The following is a 16,972-nucleotide window of genomic DNA, read 5'->3' on the forward strand; positions in this document are numbered from 1 at the left end:
ACCCCATAATTGTGTTATATACATATGTATATCCAAAATATTTGTATAAAGTAATAAGGCACGTGTTGGTGTCACATTGATGTTTTTTTATTTATATAATATGTTATTTATTGTAACTCGGATTTTACACATATGTAAATCACGTGACATCCGCTTTTCTTTCAAATTCTGTACTTTGTTAAAGCTTCTTAGTAGGGAGTGTCGCGGGATGGCGCGTAGATTTTTTATTTTATTTTTAGTACATATAGTTCTTACCAAATTTGTAAAGTTTTAGCTGCAACAAAGTGCAACAAAATATTTTATAATTGTTTTTATTATTATTTTCTATCTAATATTAGTAAAATTCGGGCGGTACATTTCTATGGGGGTCATATCAAAACATGAACCTGTGCAGACAATTCTCCGTCGGAATATTTTATACTCCCAACGTAGACTAAATGCCAAGTTTCAACTAATTCGGTTGGATAACGTGGCTACAACCTTCAAAATAATCAATATCGGCGGAACCGATCCATGGGGGCTATATAAAAACGTGGACCTGTACCGAAAATTCTTATAGGAATGCATGTATAACCCCATCGGACACTAGATACCAAATCTAAGCCATTTCGGTGGGATAAATTATGGACAAACGTAAACGTATTCTACCAGCAGAAAGTTTGAGTTTTTGGAGGCATTATTCTCATATTCTTACCATGGCAGAACTACCAGGTAGTGGTATCACACCAGCTGATCGAATATGAAAAGTAAAACCACTTTATAAAAAAAGTATTTTTGTTGTAATTTCCCCAACAACATAAAGAAAGTTTTGACATAACATATTCAAATTTTTACGATGCCACTACCTGTGTAATTGTGCCTTGATTCTTACCATTTTTTTTTTGTTACCTATTACAAACGGATTTTATGTTTTATGCAATTTTATTTTAATAAATTCAAACATATCAACATTAAAATTTCAACAGAATAAACATATTAAAATTTTAAAATATACTACCTGGAGACTCACTCTTTAGTGATCCGACTGTGGCTGTTTTGTTTGTTCATGTGGATTGGACAACAAACATAACCTTTCTATGAATTGACTTTTGCCGCAAATAAACATCCTTATGACACCAACATATTAACGTTATTCTTTTCCATTCATAGAAATGGTTTTATGATACATGCATTATCACCCCTTTTTACTTGTAAAAACTGTCTAATTATTTAACTAGGGAACAAATAATATTTAAAAAACAGTGTTTTAATATGTACATTGACTACAAGGACCCTAATGAGCCCATAATAATATGGGTTTTAAACCTAATACTATAATAGAGGGTAAATTTATTAAAATATGTATTGGTTGGAAATTTTAGCTAATTTCATATTTTATACTAATTTTCTCAACATTCGTATACCGACCGAATTTACCACATTCGTGCATTTAATTTATATAATCTTGAATTTTAGTTACTATTCTTGCCCTTATTTTCAAAAACATCAAACATATAATTTTTCATCACAATTTACAAAAAACACACGTGCGGTACATTACCGGTACGTTATGTTTTAGTGAACCGACCAGTGGTACACTACGATAATCGTACTGTACCGCAGTCGGTTCACTAAAAAATCGTAGCGTACCGCAGTCGGTACACTAAAAATCGTTGTGTACCGCAGTCGGTACAGTAAGATTTTCGTTGTGCTCCGGTACAGTATCACTAAAATATTTTTTAGTGTTTGTGTACCGGTACGGTACATTATCGTAGCGTACCTATCCACCTTGGTACGGTACAGAACGGTACGGTACGATTCCATAGTGTTTATTTTCGAACACTGATTCCTTGACACATACTTTTTATACAAATCATTGAAAATAATCACCCTTATTGCGGTTGGCGTAGTCGTAGAGGTGACGTAGACGTTGTCGTAGGCCTAGTCGTAAGTTACATTTTTTATGTGATGAAAAATGATATACAACGACAATTTTTTTTTTTTTTTGATGTAATATCCTTAAAAAATCGAAGGAAATACATTCGTAATTCCCAGAACGGATATCTCGTTTTAAATATAACATTTATTTTTTTTGATACGACAAATCGGTATTACATATGGCGTAATACGACAAATGGGTATTACGTATGGCGTTGAAATACGAGGAAAGAGTCGTGACCGATTTTGTAAACAACAGCATATAAAAATAGAAACAAATCAATTTCAAAAGATTTTTTGGCAATGATTATTAAAATATATTGGAAAATAACTATAATAAATACAAACTTTACTACTTTTATTCATTTGCATAAGATAAATTGGTGGAGATAGGTCCACATTTTGGTATAGCCCCATGTAACGGTACCTCCGGATTTTAATTTTGTTGAGGCTATTAGCTACATTTTCTGACTGAATTAGCTGAAATTTGACATTTGATGTTCCCAATGACCAAAAAACTTCCCCACTAAAAATTACCAAGATAGGTAAGATAGGTCCACGTTTTGGTATAGCCCCCATATAACGGTATCTCCCGATATAAGGTATTTTGGGTATTTTAGCTAAAGTTTTTGACCGAAGTAGTTGTAATTTGATATTTGAAGTTTTCAATGGTCCGAAATTTCTGCACCAAAACTCAAAGGTCTATTTGTTGATATAGCCCCCATAGAACGGTAACTCGCAATTTTCGGTATTTTAAAGATTTTAGATCTCGAATCTCCTACAAAAAAAATCGTCCATAAAGGTCCGTGTTTTGGTAATCTCCCATAAAAAGGTACCAACAGATTGAAGAAATGTTTAGATACATTTTATGACATAATATGAGCATTTGGGGTATCCGTGGTCGAACAGATCTAAAAATCTCCCTGAAGAGGAAATTCATGGAATTTCGAAATATCGACGAAATTATATAAATAAACATATTTTGCTGACCTCAAGCGCGAACGATGTAATATGTATAAATTGTAATATGTATAACAATCAGTCACTGTTATCAAAAATATGAAGTGTACTTACGTAGGATAACTGCATCAGGACAGACAACGGCTAATCGAGCGGTCATTAAATATGTCAACATTTTTATGTCATAGTGATCGCAAAGACCAGCTTGAACATGATCCAGAAACTGCATTACATCTACCCGTTCTAAGCCCTGCTCCAGAAGGGTATACATGCACTCAAAGGCTGCTTTACGAATGTCTAAGCCATCATCAACAGTATGTTTGAAGGGTCCCATTTCAACTTCACGTATAAGCTCATTCTACAAAAATATTTCATATCTATCATCCATATTTCATATCTATCCATTACATCAGTATTTGTTGTTTGCGTCTTTGCTTACCTTAACTTTGGTTTCCGAATATAACCATGGCAATAAAGTAGGCAATAGATCACGTACAAGACTTGGTTTATTGTGAACTGCTGAATTAAAAGCTACTAATGCCACACGGCGCACAGAAGGCTCTGGATCTCGAAGTAAGAAAAGGAATTTTCCAATATTTTGCTTCAACAGCAAATCAATTGGCTGCGGCTGATCGGAAATTGTGAACTTAACTGCAGAGACCACTACAGTCCTCATCAATGGGCTCTCAGATTTGAGAGCTTCTTGTAATCTGGGCAGAAGTTCCTCGGGATTAACAAGAACCAATTTTCCTAAACATTCGGCAACCACGTTACGCGATCCTTCTTCTGGGCATTCACAATGTTTAAACAACTGTTCCCAGATTGACGGTACCGATGGAAGTAATTGTGACAATCCATTCGGAGTGACAGATAGAGACGATATGACTTCTTTTAGTGAATGGAGTAGCAAATATTGTCTACGTGGCTGAGCTTCAATTTCGTTAAGGATAAGCGGTAAAAAGGTATCCAAACTTCCTACAGAAATAGCTCCTAAGGCATGACTGGCAGCAGCCTTCACATCTTCTGAGCCGGCGCTAAAACATTCTATTATTGTTTGAGGCAAGGCTGGGATGGTGCTCAAGGAAAAATGTCTTCCTATTTCACCAATTGCCAATAAACTGAAAACGAGTTGAGAATCAGGAATTAGACCCGGTTTCTGAAGATCTTGTAGTAATTGCGTTGCCAAGGGAATAGCTTCATTTGGGCACTGTTGCGTTAGTGCAGCAACACACTTAGCCAAAGAGTGATATGCCTGCTTATGAAGTTGATCTGCACTACATGGTTGAACAGATGAAGGAGAAATGACAGGTTCCATTAACTTATTAAGCAGTGAATGGTAATCAAGTCCAGGAAGATTGGTTTCAACCAGAGATTGGAATAAATCGTGAGTACATATAAGAGCTGATCCCTGCAAGAAAAAGAGTAAATATAAATGTAGTCAATAAATAAAACTAAATTCATATATTAAAGTGAAACTATTAAATATTAGCGATATTCACTCATGGTAGAATCGTGGCTGCAAATGATATGTCAGCGATGAACATTTAGGTGAATCACCGATGACATTTAAAAAGGAGTGACACACGCTTTAACGAATTCATTGTCATTGCATTTAGCACCAGTTCATTGTCATGGCATCTTGCACCAGTTCATTATCTTGGCATCTTGATTTATTGCACGGGTACCTATCAATTTATGTGTATTCATGAAAATATTATGAAAAAGAGCGGATCTTTCACGACTTCATTTGCCCTCATGAAAATTCGATGAAAAAAATCGGATACTTCACGACTACATTTGAACTCATGACAATTCAATGAATAAGATCGGATCTTTCACGACTTCATTTGAACTCATGCAAAAGAACCAGTGAAATCATGATTTCCCATGGAACTACTTCCATTTAATTTTACTGGGATATTTTCATGAGTGCAATTGAAGTACCGAAAGATCCGATCTGTTTCTTAGTCATAATATTGTCATGAGTTTAAATAAATTAATAACTACCCGTACAATAAATGATCAAATAATCATGTACCCGAATAATTGTTTTGTGGCAAACGCAATTGTTGTGGCATAATTGACATATTTTAATAAAAAAAAAAATACTATATAAATTGTTATAAAACCTGTTTCGTGTTGTGGATATTAAAAAAGAAGTATGAAAGAAACCACGAGCTATACCTGGCAATCGACACCGATATAGTAAAACGTATCGAGCTGCAGCGATTGCGTTGGCATATCACCAGGATAGATTCCACAGTCCCCTTGACAGAAACCGCACACGCAGCCTTTTACCGTTTAACCGTTGTTGTCCCAATCCCAGAAAATGCATCCTTTTTGCAATTTAATTGCAATGGACTCCGAGGTAAGATCGAAGAAATAGTAGATTTCATGAGTCGGAGGAATATCAAGGTCGCTGCGGTGCAAGAAACCAAGCTCAACAACAACTGTAGCTTACAACGTTGCGATGGTTACAACCAGACATAACCATGGTGTCACCTGGTCTGACAAATGACGTCAATAAAACTTATATAACTCGTATAAAAACGCATATACTCAAAAAATTTGTAATTTGTGCCAAAAACTGTAATTCATATGGAAACAGTATAGAAAAACACACATTTTTTACCCATGTAATTTCAATAGATCGAAAAAAGTGTTAAACGGACGGAACGGGACGGGTACAAAAGTATATATGGGCTGGAAGAGGAGACTTTCAGGCATCTTTCTGTGAAAACAGAACTTTGTTCCATGCTGTTCCACAAAAGTTCTAGTCCACTAAATTTGGAATTTCATAAAATTTAGTACCTGAGGAAAAATAAAATAGATCATGTTGTGTAAACGCTACGATAATTTACTAATTTTAAAGGTCACAACCTAACTACCTACCTTACAGAAAAACAATGAACACAATAACTGTTATAGTTTCAGAGAAATAGCTTCGTCTTTCTCCAGAAATTTACAAAAATTACGTATTTCCCAAAAATGGGGAAAATGCTCGTTTTTAGGGACACGCCACGCCCACACCTTCCAATATTTGGGCCTAATTTTTTGGTTTCCTTAGTTTCAATATGTTTACTATCGAATCCCATATAGAAATTAAATATTTTTGACAAAACAAAATTTTGATTTTTGGCCAGGAAAATCGATTCCTGAACCATTGTGTGCCGGAGCACTCGAAACCGTTTTGTACCACGTTTTGAAACTATAAGGTAATGCACCATACATGAATTTATTATGATTTCTGAGGAAATTAAATATTTTATATATTTTTTTTAATAAATAAAATTTAAAAGAAAAAGTCAAAACATCTGATTTGGTTTTTGGACAATGGAGCACTAAAAATCGTAGTGTTCGACTGCGGAACACTAAAAATCGTAGTGTTCCGACTGTCTGAACACTGGACTAGCCAGTCACTGCGACTGGACAAACTCATTTGTGGCAAGATGCTGTGCAACTCTTCCATCTGCCAATCAACATCCCAGGGCCGTGCAGCAACAACTCAAACCATCTGGCGTTGTTCTGTGTGCAGTGACGTGATATGGGAGAATATTCTGTCAGGTGTAACGGATCCCGAAACTTGTGCCATTTGAGACGTTTCACAAATCTGCGTTCGCACAGAGACTGGACCGGCAGTTTCGGGGTTTATTGCTGCTCCAATAACACCACGCTGAGCAGCTCTTCCAGCTCTCCGAACACCTCCATCAACAGCAGTCATACCAGTGCCTCAACATCTTCGTCTCAGCACAGCATACTGTCCAACTCCACCAACTCTGGACAAAATAAGTCGAACTCATCGTCACGAACCTCCAACAGCCAGTTCGATAACAACCCACTGCCACAAAGCCAGAGCCCCTCCTCTCAACACCACCAGCAGCAACATCATGCAATTGATGATTTCCACTCCTTTAAGATCTTATAACTTAATTGTAATGGTCTGAGAAATAAGGTAGTGGAGATCACCAATTTCATGCATGTGAACAACATCTTAATTGCTGCTATTCAGGAGACTAAACTGACTAGTGATATCAGGCTCACTTCTCACGCGAACTACATCATTATACGTCAGGAGTGGAGGTTTGGCGTTCATAATTAATGGAAATATTAATTATCAGCTAGCCCACCTGCCTCACGACTAATTCCTGGAGGACATGGCAATTTCAATCCGATCCGGAGGCACCACACTTGATATTGTCAACATATATATCCCGCTCGTAAACAGCATCGGGGACAGCTACCACACTTTTATCCAACACCTTCTGGTGGTGGACAATAGGATGGTAATTGGAGATTTTAATGCGCAACGAGACCTGGTACTCACAGCTCGTCAAAGACCAGCGCGGGCTCAACAAAGCCGATGAAATAGACAACTCCGAATTCGCAGCAATAAATGAGAACTTCCCCACCAGAATAACGACCAATTGCACAAGCTCCCCTGACATTACGATCGTCAGTTCGTCGCTCATAGCCATAACATCTTGGCAAACATACGTGGCCCTAAATTCCAATCACATCCCGATCGTGATCAATGTGGAGAAGTCAAGCGACTTTATGGAGCCAGATATGCGCACATTCGTGAACTATAACAAAGCCAACTGGCATGGCTTCACGAATGCTGTTGAAGTAGACCTAAGCCAACAACCGCCCCCTCATGTGCCAGAAAGGGTGAGAATAAATTGAGTATTCTCCGGGCGGCAAAGCGCCATATCCCAGCTGGAAGAATTCCACAATGTAGACCCGGTTATCCGACAGCTGTAGCACGACTTGCTGATGAACACGACCATATGCGTCAAACATGTCCTGATGACCAAAGGATTGCATCTCTGACGGAAGAAATAAACTCTCTTGTAAACCAGCACCAGCGTAATAAATGGATTAATCACCTGAACAACTGTGACGCTGGCTCTCACAAGTTATGGTATACCATCAAAAGTCTTTCAGGCTCCAATAACAATCAGGGTAACATCGCTATCTCGTTCAACGATATCCTGTATGCAGATACCAAGAAGAGCGCAAACAAGCAGAACAGGATCAGAAGAGCCACCCTTAGGAAATTTAGGAAACTCCAGCGCGAGACAAGTTCCTGCTCCTTCACTCCCAGTGAAGTTGAAGCCACTATTTCCAGGGCAAAACCATCGCTCATGGTCCAGACGACATCTCCATGGTGATGCTCAAACACCTTGGTCCAGTAGCATTGGAATATCTCTCAAAACTTCTTATTCTCTCCATTAATCAGCTGATTATTCCAGAGATATGGAAAGTGGCGAGAGTTATTCCTCTTCACTCTCAGGAGAGTCCTATCGCCCAATCTCCCTTCTGTCACCTACTTCTACCAACATGTTTCGGCCACCTACATCTGACGAATCACCAACACGGGTTCCGGAAAGCGCATAGCACCACGACGGCACTAAATGATATAAAAACACATATTGCGAACGGCCTCAACCAGAATCGACCGCCAGCGCGGACTGAGATCGCCGCCTTAGACCTGTCAAAAGCATTTGACTCGATTCTGATGGGTGACATAATGGAGTCAACATTGCCCAATATTACCAAGCGCTGGCTTGGTAATTATCTCAATGGCAGACAGGCATATGTATGTGGAATTCCGAGGCAAGAAATCGAAGTATCGCAAACTGAAAATGGGCGTACCGCAAGGAGGAATCTTGTCACCACTCCTTTTCAACTTATACCTTGCGAAGCTTCCTGCACCACCCGATGGCGTCAAAATGGTTTCTTACGCAAATGACTGCACCATCATGGCATCCGCCGGCAATATTGAAGAAGTGCTAAAATAAATGACTATATAGCCACCATCGCCACATTTATGCAGGAAAGGAAACTCATTATATCGCCGTCCTAATCAACAGCTACCCTTTTTACCTCGGAGACACCTGAACTAAGGAGAGAGCTGGACATCAAGAACAATACCGACCTTCAACACCCGAAGATCCTAGGTGTTGTGTTTGATAATCTCCTGAAATTCACGAAACATGTCACTTACATCAAAGGAAAAGTCGAAGCCAAGAATAAAGTACTGAAGGCACTCACAGGTACTTCCTGGGGCAACGACAAGGAAACACTCACAGCGATATATAAGGCAATCAGTCGCTCAATCTTGAGTTATGCTGCCTTAGTGTGGACATCCTTTCTCAGTGACACCCAGTGGCAAAACTTGCAAGTGGTTCAAAACAGTGCATTGCGGATTGCTACCGGATGTGTTCAGATGTCGAAGGTGGATCATTTACATGAGGAGACGAGGATTCTGTCAATTAGACAACATAATGTGTTGTTGGCGAGGCAGTTCCTCCTGGCATGCCGTCTGCCCAGTCATCCCAACCACCACATTTTGGTGCAGGATCCACCTCCACGACACATCCGGAAGGACACATCCATCGGACGTCAATCGACTGTCAATAACGCAAGACCTGAAACAGCTGCACACCAGGGCGGTTAATGAAGCCGTCAACGGCGAACAGCAGCTCCCCAGATCCGTCAGAACAACATTAGCCCAGCTCAAATCTGGTTGGAGTACATTCCTAAACTGCTATCTAGCGAGAATTATTCCAGGCACACTAGACCAGTTCCCAAATTGTCGCCAAAGCCCGCATAATACGTCTCACTTGTTTTCTTGCCCAGCGAGGCCCACAGATTTGCGCCCTGTGGACCTCTGGGTGAGACCGGTGGAAATGGCACAGTCCCTCCAAATCAATAATAACAATAGCCCATGACACGATCTTGTTCAACAATAGATATGTATATCTTATAAAACTTCCAACTTCCATCCAACATACACAATATCCATCACACATACCCACCAACACCACCAACACAACCCAATCGCACGGCAGCGGGTTCTTTCGTACCGGATTGACCCGGAACAACGCAAAACCAGTGTTCCGGCCAGCGGCTGCCACCTCAGTGTGTACATGTTTGTATTTGTTTCGTTTTTCTGTATATGGAGCAGCATATCCCGGAATGCCTGCTCCGAATTCTATTGGTCCGAGCCGGGACGGAGGAAAACCCAGGACCAATATATCTGTGCTCAGTTCGTCACATCCGCATCTTCACCCACATGCAATAGATGTCAGGAGTGGGTGCATCTAAGGGGTTGCTCTGGACTCGTCCACGTGAGGGACTACGACAGGGACTATGTTGCTGCATGCTGCGTGAACACAGTCCCCAGTGAGTCGTCGTCGGATTACGAGACACCCTCGTCGTCTGATTACGAAACTCCCCCGCAGTCCCCTCGACAACAACCGCACACGCAGCCTTTAACACCAGCCGCTGTTGTCCCAATCCCCGAAAATGCAGCCTTTTTGCAATTGAATTGCAATGGACTCCGAGGTAAGATCGAGGAGATAGTAGATTTTATGAGTCGGAAGAACATCAAGGTCGCGGCGGTGCAGAAAACCAAGTTGAACAACAACCACAGCTTAGAGCATTGTGATGGTTACAATGTTTTGAGGAAAGATCGCACCAGAAGTGGAGGTGGGGGATTGGCTTTTCTATTGCACCAGTCTGTCCAATACAGACCTATCTCGCTTGAGCCTGTCTCTAATGAGCCGTACATGGAATGTATGGGGGTAGCAGTCAGGTGTGGAGCTGCCGAGATAGAGTTGCTGAATGTATACATCCCGCCGAGAAATAGCTGTATCCCTGATTATAGGCCTGACATTAGCCCGCTCTTGCAAGGTCATAATCGTCTGGTCCTGGGGGATTTTAATGCGCATCATGAGATGTGGCATTCGGCCCTCGGAAACGACCAGAGAGGTACAGCGCTGGCTGAGCAGATTGATAGCTCTACGTTTTGCACGGTCAATGAGGACGCCCCTACCAGAATTAGAGGAGAGTGTCACAGTTCGCCTTACATAACCATCGTGTTACCTGGTCTGACAAATGACGTTACCTGGCAACCCGTCATTTCCCTTGGATCAGACCATCTCCCCATAATTGTCTCCATTAGCAGACCACCCGACTTCATCACCTCTGAACGCCGCACGTTCGTCAATCATAAAAAGCTGATTGGCCGAGTTTCAGAGAGTTCACCAATCACCGCTTCAGAGAATTGCCCAATCCTTCTGATGTTCGGGTAGCGGAAAGGACGTTCCGGGACATCATCACTGCTGCAGACGCTCGCCATATCCCTGCGTCGAATACCCGAAGTAAGACCAAATTTCCCAGCAGAGGCGACGGGATTAGCAAATGAGCGTGATGAGCTTCGTGGTATCAACCCCAATGACCCCAGAGTCAGGGAGCTGACACTGGAAGTTAACAGGTTGATCGGCGAGCATAAGCGGAACAAATGGTTAAATCATCTGAAGAGCTGCAACATTGGAGCCGTAATAGGTGAATTGTGGGCAACGGTTAAGTCACTCTCGAACCCTGGAAGAAGGGAAGATAGGACCTCAGTCACGTTTGGCGACGTTACGTTGACTGACCCAAAAAGGTGCGCAAGTAATTTCAATCGACAGTTTGTCGAGCATCCCGAGAGTGACAGGGTGAAGAGAAGAGTATTACGTCGCATCAGATCTCTTCCTGCCGAGGATGAACCACCACAATTTACAACGGATGATGTTGCCAATGCCATCAGGAACGCTAAATCATCCAAAGCGTTGGGCCCTGATGGAATCTCCATGGTAATGTTGAAGCAGCTGGATGAGCCACCAAAGTCTTCAACTTGTCGCTAGCCACCCTCGTTGTTCCCGAAGTCTGGAAAATGGGCAGGGTGGTCCCACTACGGAAGCCAGGCAAGGTTGCCAGCAAAAGTGAATCGTACAGACCGATTTCGCTTTTGTCGCCCGTAGCAAAGGCACTTGAGGCCTTGCTCCTCCCCAGTATCAGAAATAGCTATCAAGTTGCCGATCATCAGCATGGATTCCGTAAGCAGCACAGCACGACAACAGCGCTGCACGCCATTACCACATATATATGTAAAGGACTCAACCAGAGACGGCCGTTCGATAGAACAGTGATGGTGGCTCTTGACTTATCAAAAGCCTTTGATACAGTCAGGCACTCCACGCTGTTTGAGGACATTGAGCAGGCAACCCTCCGGCCAAGCTTGAAACGTTGGATAGACAACTATATGTGTGGACGCCAGACGTACGTGGAATTCAGGAATAAGAAGTCCAAACCCCGTAGAGTGAAACAGGGAGTTCCCCAAGGTGGGGTGATATCTCCGGAACTGTTTAACCTCTATCTCTCCTGTATTCCACCCCCTCCAGACGGCATTGAGATCGTGACGTATGCGGATGATTGCACGATCTTGGCGTGGGGTACCTATCCTGATGACATCTGTGAGAGACTGAACAACTATTTAACTGATCTTACCACCTTTTTCCATTCGAGGAATATGCAGATTTCCCCCACAAAATCTACAGCCACTCTGTTCACCACATGGACAGCGCAGTTTGGACGTGAGTTGAATGTCGTGGTCGACGGTAGCAGAATTCCGGCCACATACTGCCCTAAAATTTTAGGGGTCACATTCGACACTACATTCACGTCGTGCGCACACGCCTCAGCTATCTGCGACAAGTTGAAAAGTAGGAACAAGGTCCTCAAGTCCCTGGTAGGCAGCACTTGGGGTGCAGATAAAGAAACCTTGTTGGCCACGTATAACGCGATAGGTCGGTCTGTGGTAAGCTATGCGGCTCCAGTCTGGTCCCCGAGATTGTGTGATTCGAACTGGAAAAAATTCAAACTTGCCAGACTGCCGCCCTGAGAACAGCGACAGGGTGCCTCCTCAAATCTTCAGTGGACCATCTACATGAGGAGACAAACATTCTTCCTGTAAAGCAACACAATGAGATGCTTTCGTTGCAGTACCTGCTTGGATGTTATCGTGTGAGCCATCCAAATCACCATCTTGTGGGTAGGCCCGGCCCATTCAGGGAGATCAGGAAGGATATCCATGCTCTAGAGGGAGAGGTCCAACGATACAGGAGAGAACCCCTAGATCAACAAGCATATCAAGCAGGATTGAATAGCATTCACACGGACGCAGTTGCCAAGGCCTTAAGCAATTATAGTGTGAATAAAGTACTTGGAGTACATCCTCCATCTATCGCAGCTGAGGAGCGTCAGCTGCCACGACAAACCAGAGTAGTTTTGGCTCAACTACACTCGGGATATTGCAGTCGCCTAAATTCGTATTGGGCGGAAATCGATCGCGCCGTGCAAGACATATGCCCAGTATGCGGCATGGGCCCACACGACACACAACACCTTTTTAACTGCCCCGCCAAACCTACCCATCTAACTCCAGTGGATCTGTGGCTACATCCCATCGAAGCAGCCACTTTTCTGGAACTGGAGATAGACCCAGAGCCAGATTGAACAGAGGAACGAACATATAAACATAACAAAAACACTGTTACAACAACGACAACAACCAACACAACCACATGAATCCACACACTCACACCCCTCACCTACACAACCAATATCCCAATACACACCCACTCCACACCTAACACCCAATAAAATCTAATCGAGAATTTACATTCCATCTACAGGAAAAAAATACGGTTGTAGCGAACCTGTTACAACAACAACCGAATCAATGTTTTTCATATTTCCTACGTAAGTTCCCAACGATATTAATTAATATGTATACATACATGGATTCAACAGGTGTAGCTGTGTTTTTATGGCTTAATTTGTACATATCTCAAAAAGAATTTTTTAGTGTTCCGACATGTGGTACACTACGATTTTTAGTGCCCCGACTGCCGATTTTCGGTATTTTGATCAGCATAAAATTCTATGTCGATTTAACCATGTCCATCTTTCCGTCCGTCTGTCTGTTGAAATCAAGATGCTGCTAGCAATTTTAAAGATAGAGAGTCAATATTTGGTTGGTATTGAAAATGGGATATATCGGTCCACGTTTTGATATAGCCCCCATAGAACGGTACATCCCGATTTTCGGTATTTTTAAGGTTTTAGCCTCATTATCCTACCAAAATGGGTGAAATCTGGTACGTAGTCTTCTTTAGAGTTATAAAACTTTCCCCCAGAATTTTGTCGGTATCGATCCACGCCTTCATATAGCCCCCATAGAACGGTACCTCCCGATTTTGGGTATTTTGAAGGTTTTAGCTTCATTATCACACCGAAATGCTGAAATTTGGTACTTAGTCTACGTTGGTGGAATAAAACTTTCCCCCAGAACTTCGTCGGTATCGGTCCATGCCTTCATATAGTCCCCATAAAACGGTACCTCCCGATTTTCGGTATTTTGAACATTGTGGCATGAATATTCCACCGAAATGGCTGAAATTTGGTATTTAGACTTCGTTAGGGGTACTCAAACTTCCCCTTTAAATTTGTCGGTATAGGTCCACGCCTTCATATAGCCCCCATGGAAAGGTACCTCCCGATTTTTCGTATTTTGAAGGTTGTGGCTTCAATATTCCACCAAATAGGTCCACGCTTTCATATTGCCCCATTTCCGACTAAAATTCGTCGGTATAGGTCCACGTTTCGATATAGCCCCCTTAGAACGGTACCTCCCGATTTTCGTAATACTGAAGATTGTGACGATTGTAAGTCTTCTTCATATACGAAAGGAAACTAATTATTCCATTTTACTTCTATACAACTTGAGGTGGAGGGTATAAAAAGTTCGGCCCGGCAGAACTTAACGCCGTTCTTACTTGTTAGAGTTCCGACTCCGGTACCCAACGTTTTTAGTGTACCAAAATGTGGTACACTACGTTTATCGATGTGCTCCGGAACAGTATCATTAATATATTTTTTAGAGTTTGTGTTCCGGAACACTAACGCTAAAAATATTTTAGTGATACTGTACTCGGAGCGGTACACTATGTTAGTGTACTGTTTATTTGCGAACTCTGGTAAACACAATGCATCCTGGTGCAAACCCCTTAAGGCCATCGGTACATTTTGACTAAAAACGCTGGGTAACTTTAAAAATAATGCGATTAGGAACACCCAAGAGATAGTTGGGGCTTTTATTTCCGATAAATACTCTTAGCTTAGTTCGCAGAAGAAGTTCTGAAAACAATTTGATAAGTTATACAGTTCCCAACTAAAACACACCGGGCAAGAACCCATTATTTTAACAAAAAGTGAGTAAAATAAAGTTGTATGGCTAAATATCTATGTTTTTTTATTTTTTTGTTACTATATCATACTTCTAACACAATTTATTAAAAATAAAATAACAAATTGTGTATTTGGTCGTTTAAACCATATCAAACTTTGAATTTTCTACCAGTGTTTCATAAATTGTCTTCGTTTAAGTATGACAATGGCTTTTTGACCAGTGTATAACTTTTCAAATTGTTTTCAGAACTTCTTCTGCGAACTAAGCTAGGGCATTTATCGGAAATGAGAGCCCGAACTACTTCTTGGATGTTCCCATTCGCATTATTTTTAAAGTTTACCCAGCGTTTTTAGTCAAAATGTACCGATGGCCTCAAGGGGTTTGCAGCAGGATGCACTGTGTTTACCAATATTCGGTTGATTAATTTTTTATCATACGGCAAACATAAGAACGTTTGATACTAAAGCACTTTCCGCGTGAATATTTTACAGTTTAAATTTTTATATAAGAAAAAAAAAATTGATTTGAGGATATTATATTTCCCCAGACCATGGGAAAGTGGTACGAGATGGCAACCATGGATAACAAATGCAAATTCCTTCTAAAATGCCACTATAGTGCACTTATAATTGTGCAAACGAACTCATGGAACGATCAGTTGTGACAATATTGATTAAAAATGGGAGAAAACTGCAAAAAAAATTCAAAAAACTAACGGTACTATTACAGAATACAAAATGAACTCAGACTTGTTGGGGCTTACATTTTAGCAGTTGTAACACTCCCCAGGAAAATTAAATGGAGGTGGTTCCATGTGAAATCATGATATCACTGGTTCTTTTGCATGATCCAAAGATCCCATCTTTTACATCGAATTATCATGAGTTCGACTGGAGTCGTGAAAGATCCGATCCTATTCATTGAATTTTCATGAGTGCAATAGAAGTCGTGAAAGATCCGATCTTTCTCATCGAATTTTCATGAGTGCAAGTGAAGTGGTGAAAGCTCCGATCTTTGTCATAATATCCCGTACAAGTACCCGTACAATAAATTATCAAATAATCATGTACCCGAATAATTGTTTACTTGCAAAAGTAATTGTTAAAATGAAAATAAAAGTCAGAAGAAAGTGACCGATAGTGGCAAAATTTACATATTTTTATTAAAAAGACTATGCAATTTTTTATAAAACAAAAAGAAAAATATATTTTGTGTTTGGAAACCTGTTTAATTTTGTGGAATTAAAAATAAGTATAAAAATAGGTAAAAAAAACTTTTTAAGTTAAACGGTTTTATGTTAAACATACATTTAAGATAAATGTACTAAAAACCAAAAAATAATAAAATAGATACAGTCGTGGGAATTATAAACATATGCATAGACTAGACTAAAATAAAACCGTGGGGCACGTCAATTGTCTACAATCGTTGATTAAAATGTTTGTTTTGTAATGTTACACTATAATTAGGCAGTTGTTCAACCGACAACGATGGACGTGTGATAAGTAGGGCTAGAATGTGGAAACAAGCTAGCAAGCTCGATTATAAGCGAGTTTTAGGGTTTCATAGTGGTGAGCGAGTAGTACTTTGTCGATTAAAGACAAACTACGAGCAGTGAAACGATTCCTCGCCAGCCAGCAGTGTGAATGTCCAACGATAAACTAGTTGAAACATCTCTTTTATTTACATACATGGAGTGTATGGAATTTCCATGAGCAAGAAAATAGTAAGTAATTTCCTCACCGTCTGCGGGTCAACTGCCTAACGACGAATTAAACGATTCTTCCATCGCACATTAAGTCGATAATTTGTAGACAATTGACGTGCCCCACGGTTTTATTTTAGTCTAGTCTATGCATATGTTTATAATTCCCACGACTGTATCTATTTTATTATTTTTTGGTTTTTAGTACATTTATCTTAAATGTATGTTTAACATAAAACCGTTTAACTTAAAAAGTTTTTTTACCTATTTTTATTTTCTAGTTTTTATTTCGCATTCTGTTTAATTCATTT

The 16,972-nt window shown here is 40.6% G+C and overlaps 1 protein-coding gene across 1 annotated transcript in view; it reads right to left on the reverse strand.

The window, feature by feature from the left end:
- LOC141394408 (cullin-associated NEDD8-dissociated protein 1-like) overlaps positions 1-16,972 on the reverse strand; it is a 162,787-nt gene that overhangs the window by 15,058 nt on the left and 130,757 nt on the right. The window contains exons 5-6 of the mRNA XM_073968681.1: positions 3,317-4,285; positions 2,992-3,235 (exon numbers count right to left, since the gene is read on the reverse strand). Coding sequence (XP_073824782.1) covers positions 2,992-3,235; positions 3,317-4,285 — 1,213 coding nt within the window. The remainder of the gene's footprint in view (positions 1-2,991; positions 3,236-3,316; positions 4,286-16,972) is intronic.

The sequence above is a fragment of the Musca autumnalis genome, unplaced genomic scaffold (assembly GCF_047663935.1).
Source record: "Musca autumnalis isolate F117 unplaced genomic scaffold, ASM4766393v1 scaffold_2, whole genome shotgun sequence".
Classification (NCBI taxonomy): Eukaryota; Metazoa; Arthropoda; class Insecta; order Diptera; family Muscidae; genus Musca; species Musca autumnalis.